This window comes from Asparagus officinalis, chromosome 1 (assembly GCF_001876935.1).
Source record: "Asparagus officinalis chromosome 1, Aspof.V1, whole genome shotgun sequence".
NCBI lineage: Eukaryota > Viridiplantae > Streptophyta > Magnoliopsida > Asparagales > Asparagaceae > Asparagus > Asparagus officinalis.
In genome coordinates, this window is record NC_033794.1 from 27559555 (window position 1) to 27581447 (window position 21893).

At 35.0% G+C, this 21893-nt stretch overlaps 2 protein-coding genes across 2 annotated transcripts in view; one reads left to right on the forward strand and one right to left on the reverse strand.

Moving 5' to 3' along the window:
- LOC109821970 overlaps positions 1-6244 on the forward strand; it is a 6436-nt gene extending 192 nt beyond the window's left edge. The window contains exons 1-6 of the mRNA XM_020388123.1: positions 1-91; positions 178-233; positions 1542-1768; positions 4195-4321; positions 4419-4556; positions 5937-6244. The exon at positions 1-91 is cut by the window's left edge and continues 192 nt beyond it. Of these exons, the coding sequence (XP_020243712.1) occupies positions 1-91; positions 178-233; positions 1542-1768; positions 4195-4321; positions 4419-4553 (636 nt within the window). The 3' untranslated portion in view covers positions 4554-4556; positions 5937-6244. The remainder of the gene's footprint in view (positions 92-177; positions 234-1541; positions 1769-4194; positions 4322-4418; positions 4557-5936) is intronic.
- The window catches only part of LOC109832607 (cytochrome P450 704C1-like), a 59732-nt gene continuing 44732 nt past the window's right edge, over positions 6894-21893 (reverse strand). Inside the window, exon 6 of the mRNA XM_020399978.1 lies at positions 6894-6914. Within this exon, the coding sequence (XP_020255567.1) occupies positions 6894-6914 (21 nt within the window). The remainder of the gene's footprint in view (positions 6915-21893) is intronic.

The window sequence follows — 21893 nt, forward strand, 5'->3', positions numbered from 1 at the left end:
GGCGGTGACCGCCTCCCACCCCCTCCCAAACCCAACGAGATCGACGTCCTCCCGTCCAAACTCCGCAAGCTCATGCAACTCAAGAATCAAGGTCTCTCGTTTCAATCTTTTTAATTTTTTATTTCTTTTTTTTTGTTTTTGTTTTATTTATCCTTATTTTTGTGGGGGAAAAAATAGTTGGTTTGCAGCAACCAGGAGGCAAGAAGAGGAAGAGAGATGGTGCTGATGACAAGGTTTCCTTTTTATTTCCTTTTCTTGGGTTAATTGCATTTTAGTTCCTAAGTTTGATTTATTGAAGCTTAAATCTGTCCAAAAAAATACACCACTTTTAACTTTAATATCTTACATAAATCAGCATTTGGAATTTATTTTAAACTGCATCACGTGAATAATATTTGGACTTTATACCCCTGGACAAAAAAGAAATACCCCGAATCCCCTTTTGAGTAGTAGTTGAAATGAACCAAATGATTAATAATCAATTCGGTTATTATTCATCCAGATATTTGGTCATATTTGATTTAGTAGTTTGTACGAATAGAAACTATTCGATTCGGTTGATTATTAAATATTCGTTTATGTTTTACATTTTATTCTTCTAAGTTCAATTGATTGTAAATTATTTATCCTATAAAGTTGTATGCAAGATATTTATCATGTCCACATATATCATAATAAAATATTAGAAATAAATTCTAATTCTAATTTTAATTTAGATTGTCTTCATAAGTTAATTTAAGTGTAGATCAGTATTTGGTTGCATTAAAATACATCGACATAGATTAAAAGTAATGGAGAAGTATTAAATGCTAAAACAAGTTTGCTAGTCTATAACAATTTTTTTTAACTTTTACGTTATTATATTAAAATATACTTCTTTTTATGTTATATGATATTATAAATATTAGTATTACTATTTAGAAGTATATTAATACTTTAGTAGTGAAATATCATAAGCAGTTAAGCAAAATGTAAACCAGACATAAAACAAGGAATGACCAACATGGATTTGAACTCATGACCTAAGGTTAAAGAGCCAAGTGTTTCAACCAAGTGTGCTATCAAATAATCCTGAATAGATATCGGATATTTGTTCGTTCACAATTCTAAAAAATTCGAATTCAAATTTGAATTTGCAGGTGCAAATCGAATTTGAATACTATGGTATTTGCTTCGATTCGGTTGTTTTCCACCTTACTTTTGAGCTATTTAATCCTAAATCCATGGAAATGAAAAGCATTAATTCATTTCTTCATTTCCCAAAATAAAAATGACTTATATTTGACATTAAATGTAGCAAAAATCCCATTGTTAAACAATATTCACAGTCAAACTGTGTTTTGAACGGTGATGTAACGATGGGTGTTAAAGTTAAAGTGGTGAAAGTTTGATGTATTTTTGGGTAGATTTAAACTTCATCGATCAAAGTAAAAAGCCAATGAACCTTTAGAGTAATAAATTGCAACTTGTTCTTTTTCCAATTTTGTTTCTTTTGTGTTTTTTAACATTTATTATGTACATTTCTGCAACTTTTGTTTTAGAAATCAAATTCACAAGGTGAGTCTTCTTCTGCTGGGATCAAATTAGAAAGGGATGATAACATCAGAAAAGCATCAGCTAAAGGTTTCGAAGAGAAAGATGCAACCACAAATTCAAGTTCACATGATACAAAGAAAAGAAAAAGAAACAGAAAGCAAGTTAATGACCTTCGGTTTCAGAATTTGGATCAAGCTGTTGTCACCTCCAAGAGAAAAGAAAAGAAAAAGGAGTAAGTATTTCATTTTGTTGGTTTTTTTCTTTATTGGATTTAACATTTGAGCACATTATATATTTAAGGGAGGCATGTGGTATACATTTGCCATTTAAGTATAAATATAGGTCTTTGTACCTTACAATAAACTATTTGCATGTTTTGCATTTACCTTGACGTAATATGGCGTCTGGGATGAATAACTTGAGGTAATTTGGCATCTGAGATGAATAACTTGATCAGTCTAACTTAAGATTGATCATGCATTGTGGAATAAATAACATATCATTCTTGCTTGCCCTTTAATAAACAGTAGATCCAGTTCAGATGTACCGTAGTTGCAAAAGAAAAGGGGGAGATCCTTGACACCGGGGAAAAAACCAAAGAGATGGGGGCATTTTAATTTTGTCAAAATATTTTTAACGCTCCTATACTATCTGAAGTGTGTGCTTCAAAAGAGAAGCGCGTCATGTGACATGAAGGGCACACTTCAGTTATACTTTTGGTAATGAATCACATGCTTCTAGGACAAATCAACTCCTTTTGAGCTTTAAAGCAATTACTCTTAAAAAAGCTTTGGAGCATGACTCGAAGTGCTTCACAAAAGGTGTTTGAAACATTGTTATTAAGTTAACAAATATTTTACATAAGTTTCTGTTAAAAAGTAAGGTACTTCTCTCAATTTAAACCCGCACGCTTTGATTAAAATACTAACATTTTTTTTTCAATGTCGCCCATGCACTTATCAAGTATTGAGGCGTGCAAAATAGGATATATGCTCCTTTTGGATGGTGATCAACACATATACTGCAAAACACATTCACATATTGTTATTTGTACGACCCAGGATAAATGACTTTGATTGTAGATACGTAATCAACATGCGTATGGGATGTAGGAAAGACTTTCATGTCTTCATTGACGATAGTAATGTAGTTGCATTTATAGAACAGCTGAAAAGAGCTTACTTGAGGAAAGAAGAATCTTGAGTATTTTCCCAAAAACCATTGACTCTCCAATCAAGGTTCAATTCTAATAATGATATTTAAATCAAAGAATAATAGACTTGGTTGAAGAAAACTTAGCTAAAGATCGGATGTGAAAAGACGAAGATAGATTCAATAAAGCCCACGTCTTTTTATCCAAAAACCATCTAATGAATTAGAAGTTGTAGATCAAGATGGCTAAAGGTATTGTGAATAATCACATTTTCTCTCAAAAAGATTAAAAATATAAGCTCAAGAAGTTGGGAATTTCTCATATTTTCTCTCTATTTTCACCCTTCTTCATTAGCTTTTTCTCAGTGAGAATGAAGCTCTATTTACAGGTTTTTGGTGGGAGATAAGACCGTTCTATACCAAATATAACTTTTCCCCAAGTCAAACCCATTTAAAATTCAAAATATATCTGAAACCAACTTAGAATGTCAAGAAATCACCAAATCCCCCGTTTTAATAGCTAGAAAAGGCAAAAAGTTCCAACTAGATTTGGTGGACTCAAAACTTGATTCCATGGACTTGTAACAGAATGGAGAATCCTAAGTGCTTCAAAGCTGAAATTAACTGATGTTAAAAAAAGGAGTTTACAGGTAATACCTAAACACTTCAATGCCGTTGCATATCTTCATCATAGTTCAATTGATGTGCATATTTCCTTCTCTTTGAAGCTAAGCCCTCATGCATTCATATTGTATGACGTTAACGACCAATCTTCTAATCTTGAAGCTTGTGCTCGTTATATTTGAACGTTTTACCACGAAGCACTAAAGCTACCGCTTCCAAACTTCATCACTTCATATTCCTAAAAACATTCAGAAATACTATGCATGCAAAATATAGTTTGTTATCATCAAAACATTATGAAATCAAACTCATAAGTTAACAACTTTAAGCTATTAGTTGGATGTTTCAAGCTGTTGTGCTGAGTTCATCTCCTGAGAGTATGTTGTGTTGGTTTGGTTCCAGATATTTAATGTTGTATCATAGAATAGTCTCATGTTGGATAAGCAGTCTCTTCTTCAATGGTTTACTATTTGGTCACTTGCTTTCTTTTAAGATTAAGCTCATCTACTGCCCTATTGATGTTGCACTTTTCTTCCCCTTCCAAACCGTCACTGACACTACCTAAACCCTGATTCCCAATTTCCCTTGCTGCCTTTCATTTCCTCTCATTGAAAACCCTAGTGGATTCTTCAAAAGCAGTAGCTGACTCTTACACCAACCTCTAATAAGAGTCTGACTCTGGCCTTATTTCCTATCCACAGGATTATATCGACAGTATATTAAGTATTTTTTAGTGAGAAATGATCATTAGGCTTAGTCATGCTTTTCTACCTGGTAGCTATTTTCTACCATTGTTTAATATCTCATCGTTGCAGCAACTTGTAGCTTCTGAACTTATATGAGTAATTTTGCACTGCATCTCATATCTATTCTTTTTTGTAGGTATTTTGAGTCAAAGAAGAAGAAAAATAAGAAAGAGAATACCGATGACATTCACAATTTTCCTGGTCGTGAAGAAATAAAATTTGGTGACATTGTTGAGGCTCCCCCGAAGTTGAACTTCCCTAAGGTTTCTTTTTATCATTTTCATGATTTTTATGTGATTTTCTACAATTGCTTTGAAGATGAAAGTTGGTGGTAAAGGAAACGAATATGTTTTCTTGAAGGCACCAAAATCTTTCATGGATGCTTCAAGAGAACGGATGAGGTTACAGGCAGTGGAGGCTTACAGGAACCGCCGGGGATGGGAAAACAGGCCTGGAGTTAAACTTCCTCTTATGGCGGACGCTTCATTGTCATGATAGGTTCCTGCCCTTACCATACTTTGCGAGATATTTTCTAATTTTTGTTTTTCAATTATTGAGTTTGGATTAGCTGAAGATTATAGTTCTCTTTATGCTTCTCAATTAGTATGTAGATTAGAGTTTTTATGTCTGTATGATACTTCTTCACAAAGTGCTGCTGGATATTTCTGGTCGCTTTTCATAAGAAAACATATTTTCTGTTTACATGAATGACAGAAGCTTCGTCCGGATAAACCATTTTATGGGCAAGATAGCATCATCGTAAGATTTTGTCTATTGATAATCAATGTAGCCATTGTTAGATTGCTGATACAGACATCATTTTGGCTTCAAACTTGTGGTTCGTCTAGTGGAAATAGATGATGCTCTAGCTTTCACGCCGTTTAGTTTCTGTGAACTGATGACTTCCATTGGACTTGAGCGACCCCATTTAGATGCAAGATGTAACGGAATTTTAGTTAGCAGATGTTGATTGGATTCAATCCCTTTACTTCAAAAAGAATTAAAAACCTTCTTTGTATGTTTGATCGAATTTATTATAATGAAAATAATATATTGTTTTACCTCTTTATCTCAACAAATATTTTTAATATATTGGGTTTAACGGTGTTAAAAGATTTGTGGCTTGCTAGGGTTTGTCGTACGGTAAGAGAATGGGATAGGTACTTGAATCATAGGTACCAAATGCTCCATGTATGTATGAGAAAACTGTTTCTAACATTGAAACTATACCATATTCAAAAATAGGTGGGAAAAGTCTACAATTCTTTTAGGACATTCTTGTCTGGTTAGGATAGGTCGAATAGTATTGAAATTGACCTAAACACCCTTAGTCTTATATCAAAGCTAGCAAGATAAGAATGATGAGCGAGAGTTTTTCAGTCATTTTATAACATACTGGAGAAAACATATAGATTTTAAGGGTTTAAGTGTGTAATATTTAATGACTCTTGTAATCTTTAAATTACTTCAAATAACATTTTAAGTAACAAGATGCTTTCAGCCTTGTGTCATAACAAGTAAGAAGAGAGAGAACATGAGGGAAGGTGTTCGATTGAATTTATGGGTTTGCATAAACTACAGAAGGTTTGAGAAGAGGGGAGCGGTATATGTATCAAAAATAAGGATTGATTCATTTGGGTATGAAGAGGGGAGGGGTATATGTATAAAAAATAAGGATGAAATTTTAGGGGTGGACTTCATGAGTTCTATCCTTCAATTAAAATTTGTCATGGGCCATCACCTCCGTTGTAAACTATTATCACAACATTCTTAATTGTTCTAACCGAGTTAAAGTATTCAAGAAATTCAGACCTCGAGCAAATTGCGTTTGAATATTTGCAAGGAATAGTCTATAATAGTTGCTTGTTATCTTTGCAGGTCAGGATATGAAGGCTCAAACCCATTCAGAGGCTTATCATGATCCATTCACTGTTTAATTTGACGAGAATGATCAAGCGCAGCTGCAACTGTCTTCATTTGCCTTTATGCGAAATCCTACTGAACGAATTCTGGGGTCCAACTTGCAGATGGGTAGTGTGATCATTCGAAATAGAATTGGGGAAATATGAAACTCTGATAGTATATGGTGATGGATAGTTTTTCTTATACAATCAATTTTGTATTGAATTCTGCACTAAATTGATAAGAGATTTCATTTGCGACATAAAATTTAAGCTTATTGCTGGTTGAAGCTTTTTTGATGACCATCATTTGATGACCGTCAAAGTTCTATCCACATGAGGAGTGTTTGAGATGTTCTGTTTCACTTTTGTTTTAGGATGATTAGTAGTTAATATCGGTTTCTTATTGCTTCTATCGAGTTGGAAAATGACATTGTTTGTTTTAGGATGATTAGTAGTTAATATCGGTTTCTTATTGCTTCTATCGAGTTGGAAAATGACATTGTTTTAACGCTGTTATGTGAGATTGCAACATTTGTGCATCTTTCTCAGTTAACGAATCCATGTGTATATTTCTACATATTGATTACTGTTGAATCCATTGGGAGATGCAGTCGGATGTTAAAACTTGAAACTAAGAACACCATTCAACTAACAAATACATGGTTACATTACAAAACCTGAACTGTATCCAGATACTCCAGAGACATGTAGCCTGCACTGTACATAGCAAGCTCATATTATTTCAAACAGTTGCATCAAACTAAAGCATGACTCGTACTTTCTGTCTTGGAACAGCATATACATGGAGACCATTATCAATGTATAGAGTAATCATGGTTCTATAGTTGATAACTTCTTTTTGATTGCGGAGTTTGAACTCGAAGAAATAAAGGAGAACTGCTGCAAAAATCTTCATCTGCCTATAAGCAAATTAACATATCCTTGGACCAGCCTGAATACAATACACAAAGAAAAGTTATCCGGACATGTATAAATATTTCATTATTAATTTCACGGCTAAATTTCACAAAGCTGTGATGAACTTACGATGGTTCGGTATAAAACCTCTCCGAATTTCATAATTAGAGAAAACTGTATTGACAATTTTAAACTAAGATACGATGGTTACCGTAAGTCGTCATGGTTTTTTTTTTCTCCACATGATGTGTTTACAATTTTACCACTGTATACTAAATCTATCCGCTATATTATGATATTTTCCTCTTTTATTTTCAAGGATAGTTTAGACCTTTTACTTCGCAGATTATAAGCCACTAATAACGACTTCCAATGATTCATGATAGTTTCCAGACATGTGAACGTTAATAATAGCGTTCTCCAATCTAATTATATACATAAACCTGCTCAAGGTCTCTAATTACGGCTCATACGATATCTATTTGATCACATACCTGAAATGCTGTGAATTTGAAAGGGCTTTCAGGTTGAAAGAACCCATTCGGATCAATCCACCTCTCTGGTCTGAAGATCTCTGCGTCTTCACCCCATAAGTATTTCATCCTACCCATTGCATAAGGCATGTAAAACACAACATCTCCTTTTCCCGTGTGAAAACCATCGGGCAGAGTATCGTCTGAGAAGCAAACTTTCGAATCCTTCAAAAAGTATATGTGGTAAATGTATCAGCTATTTGTCTCGAGGTATTAGATTCTAATTTTATGGACTTGTTGTACTTGCGCCTCGTTTGGTACGTGAGAATCGATGGAATTGAGAATGAAATAGACTAAGTAACGGAATGGAATTAATGTGAGAATGAAGTACTCATTTCCATTCTCACGTTTGGGTGCAATTTATAAAATGAAGTGGGAATGAACGTATTTTAAAATTTTATATTTTATTGATTCCACTTAAGTGAGAATACCCATTCCCTATCATTTCATTGGGAATGCTCATTCCCACATAAAGTGAGAATTGATGAGAAGTGGAAATAGACATTCTAACTTTAAAAAAGAGGTTGTGTTTGGTAGGAAGGAATGTGAAGTGAGAATTGATATTCTATTCTCATTCATTCCCACGTACCAAACGAGACATTAGGTCCGTCGCAGTAGCAATTGCTTTTAAGCCTTTTTATAATTTAAAAAGGTTGCAATTGCTTCTGGTTGTAAGTCGCATTTGCAGCTTTTTTTTCTTTTTCCAACATTGTAAAAAAAAAAAAAAAAAGTTTACAACTGCGACATACATCTAAATCCGTTCAAGTCTGTTAACTGCATTCGGAGGTCTTTTTTCGACTGCATTTGCAACTGAATTTATTATTAGTTGTAGCGAAACAAAAAAGCTACAACTAACCAAAATTTCTCAGTTGTTTGCAATTGCAGCCGTAATGAACCAAACAACCCTATGCTATATCAGTCGAAAATTTTGCTAAGTTTAGCTAACCAGAGGAACAGATGGAAATAGTCTCAACGTCTCAGTTATGGCTGCATGAAGATACTGCATCTTATCTATGGCTTCCTCTGTCAGAAGATTCGCGAAATCTTCAAAGTTTGTATCATTCTCATTTTTTGTTGCGTCTTGCACTTCACGAGCAACATTCTCTTGTGTCTGAGGATTCTCGCATAGCATGTAAATAAACCAGGATAATGTCCCCGCTGTCGTGTCTTTTCCAGCAATAAGAAAATTCAGAATAATATCTCTCAGATATTTACGTGTCATGTTTTCTGGATCTCTCTCCATCTCTGCTAGAAATCTAGACAACAAGTCTTCTTTCTCGGCCTAAAAAAAAAAACAAGTCCAAGAAACACAAGGTATAGTATTTCGTTAAGTAAGAGGGTAAATTACAAGAAGTATCCTTCAAATATCCTGTTCTTCAAGAAACTTTCCTCGTTTCAAAGTTGAAACTCCTTCTCTAAAAAGTTCAACAAAGAGAACCCCCTCATCTGTTATCAATAACGAATTTGTTAAATTTATAATGGAGTTTCGTTTCCTAGAAGTAGACGGACGTACGCATGCAGAATTCTAGGTTGATGATACAATAGATTTGAATTTTTGTCTAGGAACTAATTAACTTTATTCTTAGTTTTCTTATTAATTTCCCCAAACCCTGTGAATTCTGAAGTTCATATGTTAAGACATCTATCCAAGTGCAAGTGTCAGTCTAGACGTCTGGAAAACAAAACTTTGTTACAAAATAAATGGTTTCGTTGGTGGTCCTTAAATATGAAGGGAGTTTTTTTGTTGAATTTTTTTCTAGAGATAGAGGGGCTTTTCTTGAAAAATAAGATGCAGATGAAGAGGATTTCTTGTAAGTTACCTCAGGTTAAAAATTCAAAATAATGACTTACAAACTCGTTTTCTTGATTCGCAGTGTTTTCAATCTTGGTATTAATCAACTTGTAAACAAAGTCATCAACAATTTTGAGGTAGCTCTTTAGTTCAGCTTCCTGTCCAATGTTGAAATACCTCTTGATCTTCCAAAATGGATCAACATATCGATGTGCTATTAAAACACTCGAGCTATCAAATGCGTTGGAGAACCGATTTCCTTCATCCGATCCCTTCAGGCTATTCAATTCTACGCCGAACCCAACTTTAAATATCGAGTCCATAGTTGATTTCATGAACAAATCCTGTTACATGTATCGTAAAATTGGTAAGATAGTGGTAAAAATCAAAGGAAAACTACAGATAATCCCCCTGAGATTTGTAGGAATATCGGGAAATCCTACATAAGTTTTAAAAACCGACACATCTCTCTTTCTGATTTTTCTATCAAATAGAATGACATGGAAATAATGTGTCCCATTTAGTGACAAAAAAAGAAAAAAGGGGGAAAAAAAAATCTTCATCTCATCTTTCAATAGAAGAAAGAAGGCATGCTATTTGTGTCATTAAACACATCATATGATGTACCCATATGTGTTCATATGATGTACCCATATGTGTTTTTATAGAAAAATTAAGAGGAGGAAACGGAAGCATTAGTTCTAAAACATCAGGGGCTTTTCAATAGTTTTACAAATTCTTGGAGATTTTTTGTATTTTATCAAAATTAAAAGATGTGTTAGAATACTAAAATATAGCCCTCATTAATCGTCACCACAGTTTCGGAGTTTTCGTGTAATAGTTGAGGACTTTGATATGATATCATAACAACCTAGGTTCAGTAGCAGATTTGCTAAAAATTGGCATCGCTACATGAGTCCAGGTTTTGGCCCATAAAAAGGGCATTGATTGTGTGGGAGCATGTTAGAATATTAAAACATAACCCTCAATCGTCACCACAATTTTGGAATTTTTCGTATAATGGTTAGGGACTTTGACAATATGAAATTTAGAACTTCGCTTTTTCACCTGAATATCTATTGCCTGTTTGTGTTTGCCTATCTCAGATATCATTTGAGCTAATTTGGCTGCATTTATTTTGAATATTGTACTGCTGGAATCTCTTAGGACTCTTGTCGAGAATTCATAGCTTGCCAGCTTTCTCTGTTGGCGCCATTTATCACCATCTACTGCGAATATTCCATCTCCAAAAAGATCACTGCTGTTTTCATAGTGGAATGATCCCTGAGATTGTAGAATAATATTAACAATTTGAAGGAAGAACTCTCTATAATTTTCACTGATATAGAAATATAATCAAATTATACTTAATAGTAAGGAGCTAAACTCACAAGTATAACAGATTAAGTACTAGTTGTATTCATTTAGTATGAATTAGTGCTGGAATCAGTCATTTATTCCAAATTAGCTTTTATCAAAGAGAATTTAAATTCATATACCTGAAACGTATTAGAGGGCTATTGATTCGCATCTTCATATTGGCTTAAACCCATTAGAGATTAGAGTAGTTATTGAGTTGGTATACGTAAATTTTTATGAACTAACAAAATATGTCAGTCAATAATGAGCAATGGAATTGTGCTTAGATAATTGATCAGACGAATTCACACCTGTAGAACATCTACATGTTTGGAAAAATAATGTTAGCAGGTAGAATCCATAATACTGTAAAATTGCTGTCAACTTATAAATATATGAAGACTGCTGATTCTAATATCCCTTTAGGACTCTTTTATTTATTTATTATTGGTGAAATGGTGTTTATTGGAGACGCATCTCAAGTATTATTAAACCATTTTAATTATTAGCATTTTCATTGCTGAAGGTAAAAAGTGCTAACAAAATAGTTTAGAAGTTTAAGTGGCCACACCGTCATATATAGCATAGAGAATGTCTTAACGTGACATGAACTATTTCTCCTGTTTGAACTTATATGAAATTTGTGCTCTTCTTTCATTTATACAGGAATTCGAAAGCTTTTGCTTATTCTGAACCATAACGCTAACCGAGCTGAGTTTGGAAAACCATATGGTAATTACCTTGCCATAATTCTTGAAATTAGTCCGAAGTACATACTCAATGTTCGCAGGGTCCGAAGTATATATCTGCTTGTTTCCTGGTGCAAGAAGCCTGTAGGTTTTGTATTTGCGGCTGAGTTCTGTGTGGAAATCGTGCAGCCTTTTGAAGTTAATGAGCTGGTGGAAAACAGTTCCTGCGACTGGCGGAATTCGCTTTCTGTTCTCGCTTCTTCTCAGTAGTCCTTCACTTATGATTTTGCCAACACAGAGAGCTAGAAGTAGAGCAAGTACAGCAGAAAGTTGGGAGCTGAAATTTAAGGAGAAATCCATAATGGAGGAGCTTAATTTTGCTAGTGGTATTATTTTTCTGGGGCCGAGGTCGATACTTACTTATAAGAGTTAACTGCATATACACCTGTTGTATTATATTGGCATTTAGACGCTGATATTCAAACTGAGTTGTGTCTTCATTATACATGTCGTCGTATGTCACCTGGATATCACGCAACGTCAGCATGTTGAAGAGTGATCCCCTACGATTTTAGTGTATTCTAGAAATAAGTGTATTCTATTATAGGTGGTGGACATATATCACCCACTACAGTACGTTCTAATACAGATAATTAGCCTATATAAAATAATTTGGTGATAATAAATAGTTATTTCCCCACAGTACGAGGGTATATCTGTAACTAACCTATATAAAATATTATGGCAAATCCATAGGATAAGCTAATATCAATCATATGAAAACACGAAAAATATCAAGAATACAAAAACACACAGACGTACGTACGTGGTTCGGCTTGTAGCCTACGTCCACAAACGAAGGAGAAAACCAATTTGTCACCAACTCAAAATAACGTTAAGATTTTTTCCAAGTTAATTAGGTGTCCATGTCCTTTTACAATTAGGACCTTAAATAAACCAATTTGTCACCAACTCAAAATAGCATTATCTCGGCCAAAGCATGACCGAGCTGAGATGCCGACTTCGATCGTGTGTATTTGAGGCATCCATAACAAATCTTCACCTTGACTCAAATATCGATCAAGTTCCCCGGTTTGAACTTGTCAACTGAAAGAGGCCTTCTCAATAAATCAATTGAATTGTCCACATGACGACCATAACTCTTAGCGAAGTCATCACCTGAAGTAGCTCCTGAATAGCTGAAAGAACAAAATTGTCTGCTGACAATGCATAAGCTACTGTATCTTCATATCTTCGCGGTGGTCGAATATATCATCTAGACCGATCTATAGCAATAGTGTATTCCCGTTCTTCCTGCAGCTGCTAAGGTGCTTCATCTACTTAAACAGGATCTAGTTGCTGAACTTCCGTAGTCTTATTCTGCTGAAGAGCTGAATCACGAATTTCTAACTGCACCTTCTATCATGTAGTGCGCACATTATCATCAACTGAAACTAGTATTTGTCTTCGGGAAAATATAGTAGACTCATTAAAAGTGACATCACGACTGATAACAGTCTTAGGAGACTTCGGATCAGGACACCACAACCTAAAATCCTTAACACCCGATGCATAACCAAGGGATGTACACTTCTTTGCTTGAGGCTCAAGTTTCCCTTGACTAACATGCACGTATGCAGTATAACCAAATATTCTTAGATTAGAATATTCTGCAGCCTCACGGGACCAAACCTCATTTGGAGTTTTATAACTGATAGCAGTAGATGGTAACTGATTTACTAAGTAATAAGTCGTATTCACCACTTCCACCCAATATTCCTTGCCTAAACCTGCATTGAACAATACACATTGAGCTTTCTCGAAAAGGGTTCTATGCATACATTCTACCACTCCATCCTATTGAGAAGTGTGAGGGACTGTGTGATATCTAATGATTTTCTCATTCTTGCAAAACTCATTAAATTCTCCTCTACAAAACTAAAGGCCATTATCAGTTTTAAGCCTCTTACTTAGCCTCCCAGTCTATTTCTCAATCAAAGACATTCACTGTTTGAAAATAACAAACACATCTTTATGTCTCAAAAGTAGACCCAAACCTTCATGGAGTAGTCATCAATGAATGTCAGCAAATATCTCGAACTACCACTCTTTGAGGCAACTTGAGAAGGTCCTTAAAGATCTGAATGGACATAATCCAAAATACCTTTACTCTGATGCACTACCATATTAAAGCTAACTCTTTTCTAATTCTTGAAGATATAATGCTCGCAGAATCTCAATTTTTTTGTACTCTGTCCATATAAAAGACCCTTCTTACTCAACTCGGCCAATCTACGCTCACTCATATGAGCAAGTCTCATATGCCATAATTTGTTAGTATGCGCTCTTGATATCGATGACATAGCTGCAGCTAAACCGGTAATGGTAAAACCCTACAAAATATACAATCTTTCGATCTTCTTTCCTTTCATAACCATAAAAGTGCCTTTTATAACTCTAAGAACTCCACTTCTCTTGAAATATTATACCCAAGACTATCAAGAGTGCCCCAAAAAATGAGAATTTTTCCTAAACCCGGAACATGCCTGACGTCAGTTAAAGTCCTGATGACTCCATCATGCCTATTAATCCGAATTGTCCATTTCTCAATAGTTTTGTGATACGGGTGTATCTTCTCTTCGGAACCTAGCGATCCTCATGGGAGCTTGAGGATAGATGATTCTCATGATAGCATGAGAATAAATGTGTAAAACAATACAGAGAAACGCAGGTTGAAGCGTGAAACGAGATGGCGAATCGAAGAATCAAAGAACCAGTTTTCAGCTTCACGAGTCGACTCGACATGTTATGAGTCGACTCATAAATTCATTAGTCGACTCAACCTGTCAAGTGAGTCGACTCAAGAAATCAAGCCCAGTTAGCAAAACGGCTCTGACTAGTCGACTCATCATTTCATGAGTCGACCCATGTGTCATGAGTCGACTCATATATGCACATAAGTCGACTCATCGAGGGTTTTTTGGTTTGTTTGGGTTTTTGTTTACACGTTTTCCTGTGGGGTTTAGTCTTAGTTATTTACCACTTTGCCACTCACATTGTTACACCTATAAAAGATGTTGTTTAGGGTTTCTAATCAATCAGATGTAATCAAGGAGGAAAAAACGATCAAGAGAGATTAGATTGTATTTGAGAATTGAGAGAGATTGTTCTTCAATTCTAGTGAGATTGTGAGAGATTGTAAACTATTTTATTCTCATAATCTAGAGAAGGTATTTTCCTTCGCCATCACTGAATTGTTCTTGTGTTCTTGTTATTTTCTTCTCAACCTACCTTTGATAATTCCGCTATCAAAGGTGCTCGCATGGCGACTCGTATCAAGTTGATATCAGAGTGATCAGATACTATGAAGGGGCATCCTGTGTATGGTCCTGACTCGATCGCAATACAAGAAGCTAGGCGAGATCCTTATTTTATTGGAAGGAGTCTAGAAATTAAGGAAGAAGAAGATGACTGAATGAGATAGTTCAACGAGGTTAGATGCATTAGAGAAACAGATGGAGACAATGAGTTCGACTCTCACACAGCTCGTCAATATCTTCCAAGAAAAGGAAAAAAAGGAGAAATCTTCTTCGAAAGGCAAGAATAAACTTATGAAGTCCGATGGAGAAGGCGAGGAATCTGATTCTGATAGGGAGGCCGAGATTGTCAAAACTATTCCAAATCAAGGGGGTAAGAATTCTTACCACAATCTGAAGATCGATTTCAGAGTGGAGATTCTTGTCTATGATGTGAGTGTTGACGTCAAGAGGCTTGATGACTGGATCGAGCGGATGAAGACGTATTTTACTCTTTATGGCTATTCATCAAAAGAGAAGATCGTGTTCGCGACTTTGAAGCTTTCAGGGCACGCGTTGACGTGGTAGAAATCCTACTGCAAGCAGGAGAAGAAGGCGATGTCGTGGAATAAGTTCAAGGAGCTACTGATGATGTAGTTCTACCCGATGGGATTTCTTGAGGAGCATTGGTACAAGTGGTATGCCTTGCACCAAAGAGTCAATCAAACCATTCAAGAGTACACTACAGAGTTTTAACAATAGGTGATGGTCCTTAACATTACGACGGAGGAGTACTCTGTTTTTATGAAGTACATGGTGGGTTTGAGCGATTACATCTGGAAGGAGATGAAACTGTTCACGGTCGAGACGATTGCAGAGGCGAGCGTGAAGGCTATTACCATCAAGGGTAAATAGAAGAAGAGCAACGAGACGAAGGGAGATACAAAACAAGCAGGAGGCGAGTCTGGTGGTTCCAAACCTAAGGAGGAGAAGAAGGGTGATCCAGGAAAAACAGAACTGATTTGTAGTCACTGCGAGAAGATAGGACATATCGCTGATCGATGCTGGGAGAAGTATTCTCATCTCAAGCCAAGGGGGTTGAAGAAGAAAGAGGAGAAAAAGACATACGTGATAACACATGGTTCGAAGGAAGTTCTCGGGATGATAGAGCCCAAAAACAGTCTTAATCGTATGACGGGGAAGCAGATCATGAAAGAAGACGAAGATCCTAGAGAACAACTCTTTGTTCTGAAGTTACAAGTGAAGACCAGTTTGGTTGATGCCATAGTTAATCCAGACAGCGAGAAGAATTTGATATCCGAGGCCTTGGTTCAAAAGTTGGGACTGAAGACAGTCAAACATCCAAAACCCTATCCATTAGGGTGGATTCAGAAGGAGACGAGACCGAGTGTAGTTGATCAATGCACTTTCAGATTTGCACTCCACGAGTCGTATATTAACGAAGTCACGTGCGACGTCGTTCTATTGGATGTTTGTCAGGTTAGACTGGGTAATCCGTATTTATGGGATAGATACGCGATCTACAAAAGACGGGCTCAGAAGTACACATTCACCAAGGATGGTAAAAAGTTTATATTTCGTTCGACGTCTTTTCCGAGAGAGGCAAACTTAGCAATGGTGACGTGAGTGAAGAGGCTAGTGAATGCAAGCAAGAAGTTCATCTCGCTGTGCATTAGACTTCATGACGTGCCATCGAAAAGGAGTTACATGTTGGAGCAGAAGACAACTACGATGAGGCGATGAACGAATGAGTCGTTTCCAGTTGTACGTCGATATCAGGTTCCTAGCAAAGCTAGGTGGTACAGAAAGGATGGAGGAGCTCGCGAGTTTCCTCAGCTAAAGTTCTAACTTGAATAGGACTTTCAAGTTCCTAAAGGGGGACCCATGATATGGGTGTATCTTCTCTTCGGAACTTAGCGATCCTCATGGAAGCTTGAGGATAGATGATTCTCATGATAGTATGAGAATAGAGGTGTAAAACAATACAGGGGAACGTAGGTTGAAGCGTGAAACGAGATGGCAAATCGAAGAACCAGTGTTCAGCTTCCTGAGTCGACTCGACATGTTATCAGTCGACTCATAAATTCATCAGTCAACTCAACCTGTCAAGTGAGTCAACTCAAGAAATCAAGCCCAGTTAGCAAAACGGCTCTGACCAATCGACTCATCATTTCATGAGTCGACCCATGTATCATGAGTCGACTCATATTTGCACATGAGTCGACTCATCGAGGGTTTCCTAGTTTGTTTGAGTTTCTGTTTACACGTTTTCCTATGGGGTTTAGGCTTAGTTATTTAGCATTTTGCCACCCATGTTGTTACACCTATAAAGGGGGTTGTTTAGGGTTTCTAATCAATCAGATGTAATCAAGGAGGAAAAAGTAATCAAGAGAGATTAGATTGTATTTGAGAATTGAGAGAGATTGTTCTTCAATTCTAGTGAGATTGTGAGAGATTGTAAACTATTTTATTATCATAATCTAGAGAAGGTATTTTTCTTCGCCATCACTGAATTATTATTATGTTCTTGTTATTTTCTTCTCAACCCACATTTGATAATTCCGCGATCAAAGGTGCTCGCACGACGACTCGTATCATTTTGCATGAGGTGTTATTCCTCATGAGAACAAATCCACCATCAATGGCTTCATAAATGATGAGCTAGTCTCGATTAGGACACATATGATTGGAACAGCCCGAATCCAAAATTCAATCTTCTGTGCTCCTAGTTTTATCACCGATAACAACAAAATCATATCTTCAACAATACCTTCAGCAGAGTCCTCATTTAAATTTTATTCATATTCTCCTTGTTTCTTCTTGTTCTTCAACATGTAACAATCAGTCTTGATGTGCCCGTTCTTCTTACAATATCCGTAGGTCAGATTCCTATGGTGATTCATACTTGTTACCTCCAAAGCCCTTTTCTTCTGATCAGCCTTGTCACCACTTTTGCTTGCGGTTAATTCTTTGTCGATCTTCTCCTTACGCAATAAATTCTCTTTAACATCCTTGACGCCAATAGAATCTCGACCTTAGATCATAGTATTCCTAAAGTGCTTGTAGGAAGATAGCGAAGAACATAAAAGCAGTATGGCTTAATCTTCATAATTAATCTTCACATTAATCTTACTCAAATATGTAATTACGAAATTGAATTCACTAATATGAGATTTGATGGGTGTACCTTCCGACATCCGAAGTGTATGCAAACACTGATCTAAGAGGAGGCGATTAGTGACCAATTTCATTAAATACAAATCCTCCAACTTAGAGCACAAATCCACCGTTGTCTTCTCCATGAGAACTTCTTACAAAACTTTGTTTATAAAACATAACTGGATCGTTATGCGAGCTTTATCATCCAACTCATTCTAATCTTCCTATGTCATGTTAGCCAGTTTCTTTGACTTCCTGAACAAAGCCTTCTTCAATCTGCTCTATGTCAACACGATGATCATTCTAACTTGCTAAAAACTAAACTTAATTTTGCTGTCAAACTTCTCGATATCCCACTTTGTAGTGGTTGTCATCATCTTCACGTCTGATTAATAGTTGAGAGCTCTAATACCAATTTGTTATAACAAATCCCTAGGATAAACTAATATCAATCACACGAAAGCATGAAAAATATTAAGAACACAAAAATGCACAGATATACATAGTTTAATTTGTAGCCTACTTTCATGGGCGAATGAGAAGAATAGTTTTACTAACAATTTATGAGGAATACAATATGGAGATCTCTCAATCACTTAATTCCTAATACACCCCAAAAATCTAGTACAATCTCTCTCAAATAAAGAAACAAAAGAGAAAAATATCAAATATGCTTCCCAAGATAACTCTCTCTTCTTGATTGGTGCTCTACAGATTGATGATAATTTAATCTTGGATAACCCTATGTGGATATATATATCCAAAGGCCAATTGCTTTCTTCTCAAGATAATAGAATCACAATTGGAATAGAATTTCCATATGACTAATTATGTTAGCAAATTGAGTTCTATTATATGTGGGATTCCTAATCAATTTTTTAGAATCTTTAATTGGCCAAGATTATTTCCAAGTTAATTTATCACCAACTCAAAATAGCATTCTCTCGACCAAAGCATGTCCGATGAGATGCTGACTTTGATCGTGTGTATTTGAGACATCCATAATATAAAACATATATACATGATACTATGATCTTTTGAAAAATTGATCGACATAAGCAAAGAAAGAGACCCTCGGGATGGAGGAGAAATAAAAGAGGAAACATTCGAATATACATTTTATTGTGAAGAAGTCTGACTGATGGGAGATTGAGAAATATTTACTTTCATAGTTGCATTTACTATCCTAGTTTGAATGATAGTTTTCTGCCCTCTTTTGCGGCAAATGACATAAACATATATGAATTCAGGGGCTATCTTTTTTTCTACCCTCTTAATGTCTTTTTAATTAACTAATATGCTACACGTGCATTGCACATGGAGTACTTGGTTTAAGAAATTATTAGTAAATAATATATTCTACATTATTGACTCTTAAATATGTACTTACAATATAATATTTACTTATGATATATTGATTCTCAACATATCATGCACGAAAGTTACAAGTGCCACTAAATAAAAAATTAATATTAAATATCTAGTATCTTGTTAGGATAACAAAAGTTATTATTAGATGAAAATTATAAAAGCTATAATAGCATGATAGAATCACAACCAGTATAAGGATATTGTTTGAATGGCTTAGTTCATGGGAATTGTATAGGTCAATTTTTCAATCCAAATTAAAGAATCTCAATTAAGAGATAAATTTATCTAGATTACTTATAAGAAATAAATTTTTTATGTAATTCAATTAAATATATCATATATAGGTACGTGTTCTTTGATTTACTTAATGAATAGAAGATAAATAGCCAATGTGTTTCATTAGTCAATCTTTGTAGCCTAAAGTTGATAGGAAAAAAGAATTTATTGGTGATTAATCAAAAAGAAGACAAAGAAAGTTTTATAATTTAACATTATTATTAATGAAAGAACATAAAAGATGCTTAATAGAGGTAAGAAAATCAAAAAGATAATAAACATTGAAAGCATGAGATAAATTGATAGAACTTTCAAACTTAAAGCACAACTTATGGCAAATAACAAAACCTTTTTACAATATTGTACGAGGGGAGAAAAATCTTTAAATAGCTTTGCATAAAGTCCATAAATAAGATCATACATTCTTTCTAGGTATTAAAATATCCATAAGAATCTTACGCCAACCACAATAAAAAAGAGGTACACTCTGAAAATAATTTTTGATTCTCAAATCAGATTTATACATACTCTTAAATATCAAGACTTTCAAATAATAACCTATAATCTATTATCCTTCTCTTTTTCAAGGATTCAAGAGATAAAACATAAATCAAGAGCTATGAATTGAACATGAGACATAATCTTCAAAATACATGAAAAATAAACCCTTAAGTCTACAAACCATTTGACAAATATTATCTAATGTATGCACGTGTTTTGGGCTGTCATATCTCAAAATATTGACACGCAGTTGTTATAGGATTGAGATAGGATCAAGGAGGTTAGTGGGTTATGAGATTATCCCTGTCTATTGGGATTTGGTAGCTAACTGAGTGATCCTATCTTTTAGTTGAAGTCCCTCTACAAATAAGGATGGAGATTTCATATCTAATTACACACAACTCCACATATTCAAATGGACAACGGCGTTGAGAGGAATTAATTGGAGGTTATTGTGTGGGTCGTGAATAGTGCAGAGGAGTCTCTTCCTTTGTAGTTCCCTCCAACATTGAGATCAGAGTAAGTTGTCGCTAATTGCAGGTCAGAGCAACGATCCGAGATATAAATTATCCCTGCTTCTTTCAACATGATATCAGAGCTTTAGGTGTGTGTTTTGATTTGTTAGCTGCAATCTATGGCCCAAATTAATCACAATCTAAATTTATCTTTGTGCTTATTAAAGCGATGTTTTTAGATGTGATAAAATTATGGATTTCAAGTTTGATATTTCATGCTTGATATTTCATGCCGATAAAAAAAAGAAGAAAATTCTGATTCACTGTATGCATATTAAGGTTTCTTGTTTCAATTGATTAATCATCAAACTTGTTTCATGTTTGAATAACTCGCTTTGATACAAATCTGCTCGGTTTTGGGTTGATTGGTGAAATGAACTTTCGCATCAAGATATGATTCATAAAGATAAAGAGTTCTATCTATTTTTATACAACTGATGCATATATGTTATGCACAGATTCTTGCTGTATAGAAAAGCAAAAGTATTTTTATACGTTAGCCCTTGCAAATTTTGATTTGCATCACTGGACAAAACTTTGATTTTATATAGTTTTAATTTCAAGTGCTATGTTGTTGTGATCCGGTCTGATTGGTTTTGGGTAATTTCCTTTGTTATATCCATGTTTTGCTAGCAGACCACTCTTTCTGTTTTACAAAAGAAATACAAACAATAAGTGATATTGTCGATCACATAGAAACATTTATGATATTATTCCTTCTTTGCAAGATATGCCATGCTATACCTTTTTGTAGGGTTTATGGATGTATCTTTATGTATCTTTTAGATCTATTTTCTTTCTGTGATTAAATATTTATCCTGATCATAATTGATAGAATCCTAAAATCCAAAATCCGATCTGTGCAAGTCTTTTTCAAATAAAAAAGTATTAAATTAAAAAAAATGATAATATCTTGAAAATTTGGGAAAATCCCAAAAAAATAAAATTAAATCTTTTTTATTTTATAGTTTTTTGGATAGGTTTGGAGACCAAATTAGTTTTGGGATCAAATGTAGTGAAATTATTAACTTTAGGTCTTAATTAAATTAATAATGTGAATATTATAGAAGATTTATATGGGTCTTTAGAACATCATGGCAGCCTTAGGGAGCTTCGTTGATTGTGCTAGGTCATATTGGGTCATCTATAATGGTTCAGCCTAAGGTTTTACTCACGTTGTTGAGCCTTGGGGAGTTCCACCAATTATGTGAGAACTTAATTCTTTAGATTTACTTATGCTAAGTTAATGCAATGGACTTGATCACAATGATAGTAGCCTCAAGGAGCTTTTTCAATCTCATCATTTCTATTGGAAACTTAGGCGATAGTTTCATTAAGATTTATAATGAATTATTGTAAAAATCAATCTGACGGCTTCAGCTACACCGGTTTGTAATACCTAAAAAGGTGTTGTATTGGAGCACGGAAGGGAAGGATGTGATATATGTGATTGAGTTCATGGTGACCGAGAGGAGAGTAAGGCACTTGAATCATGCTCATA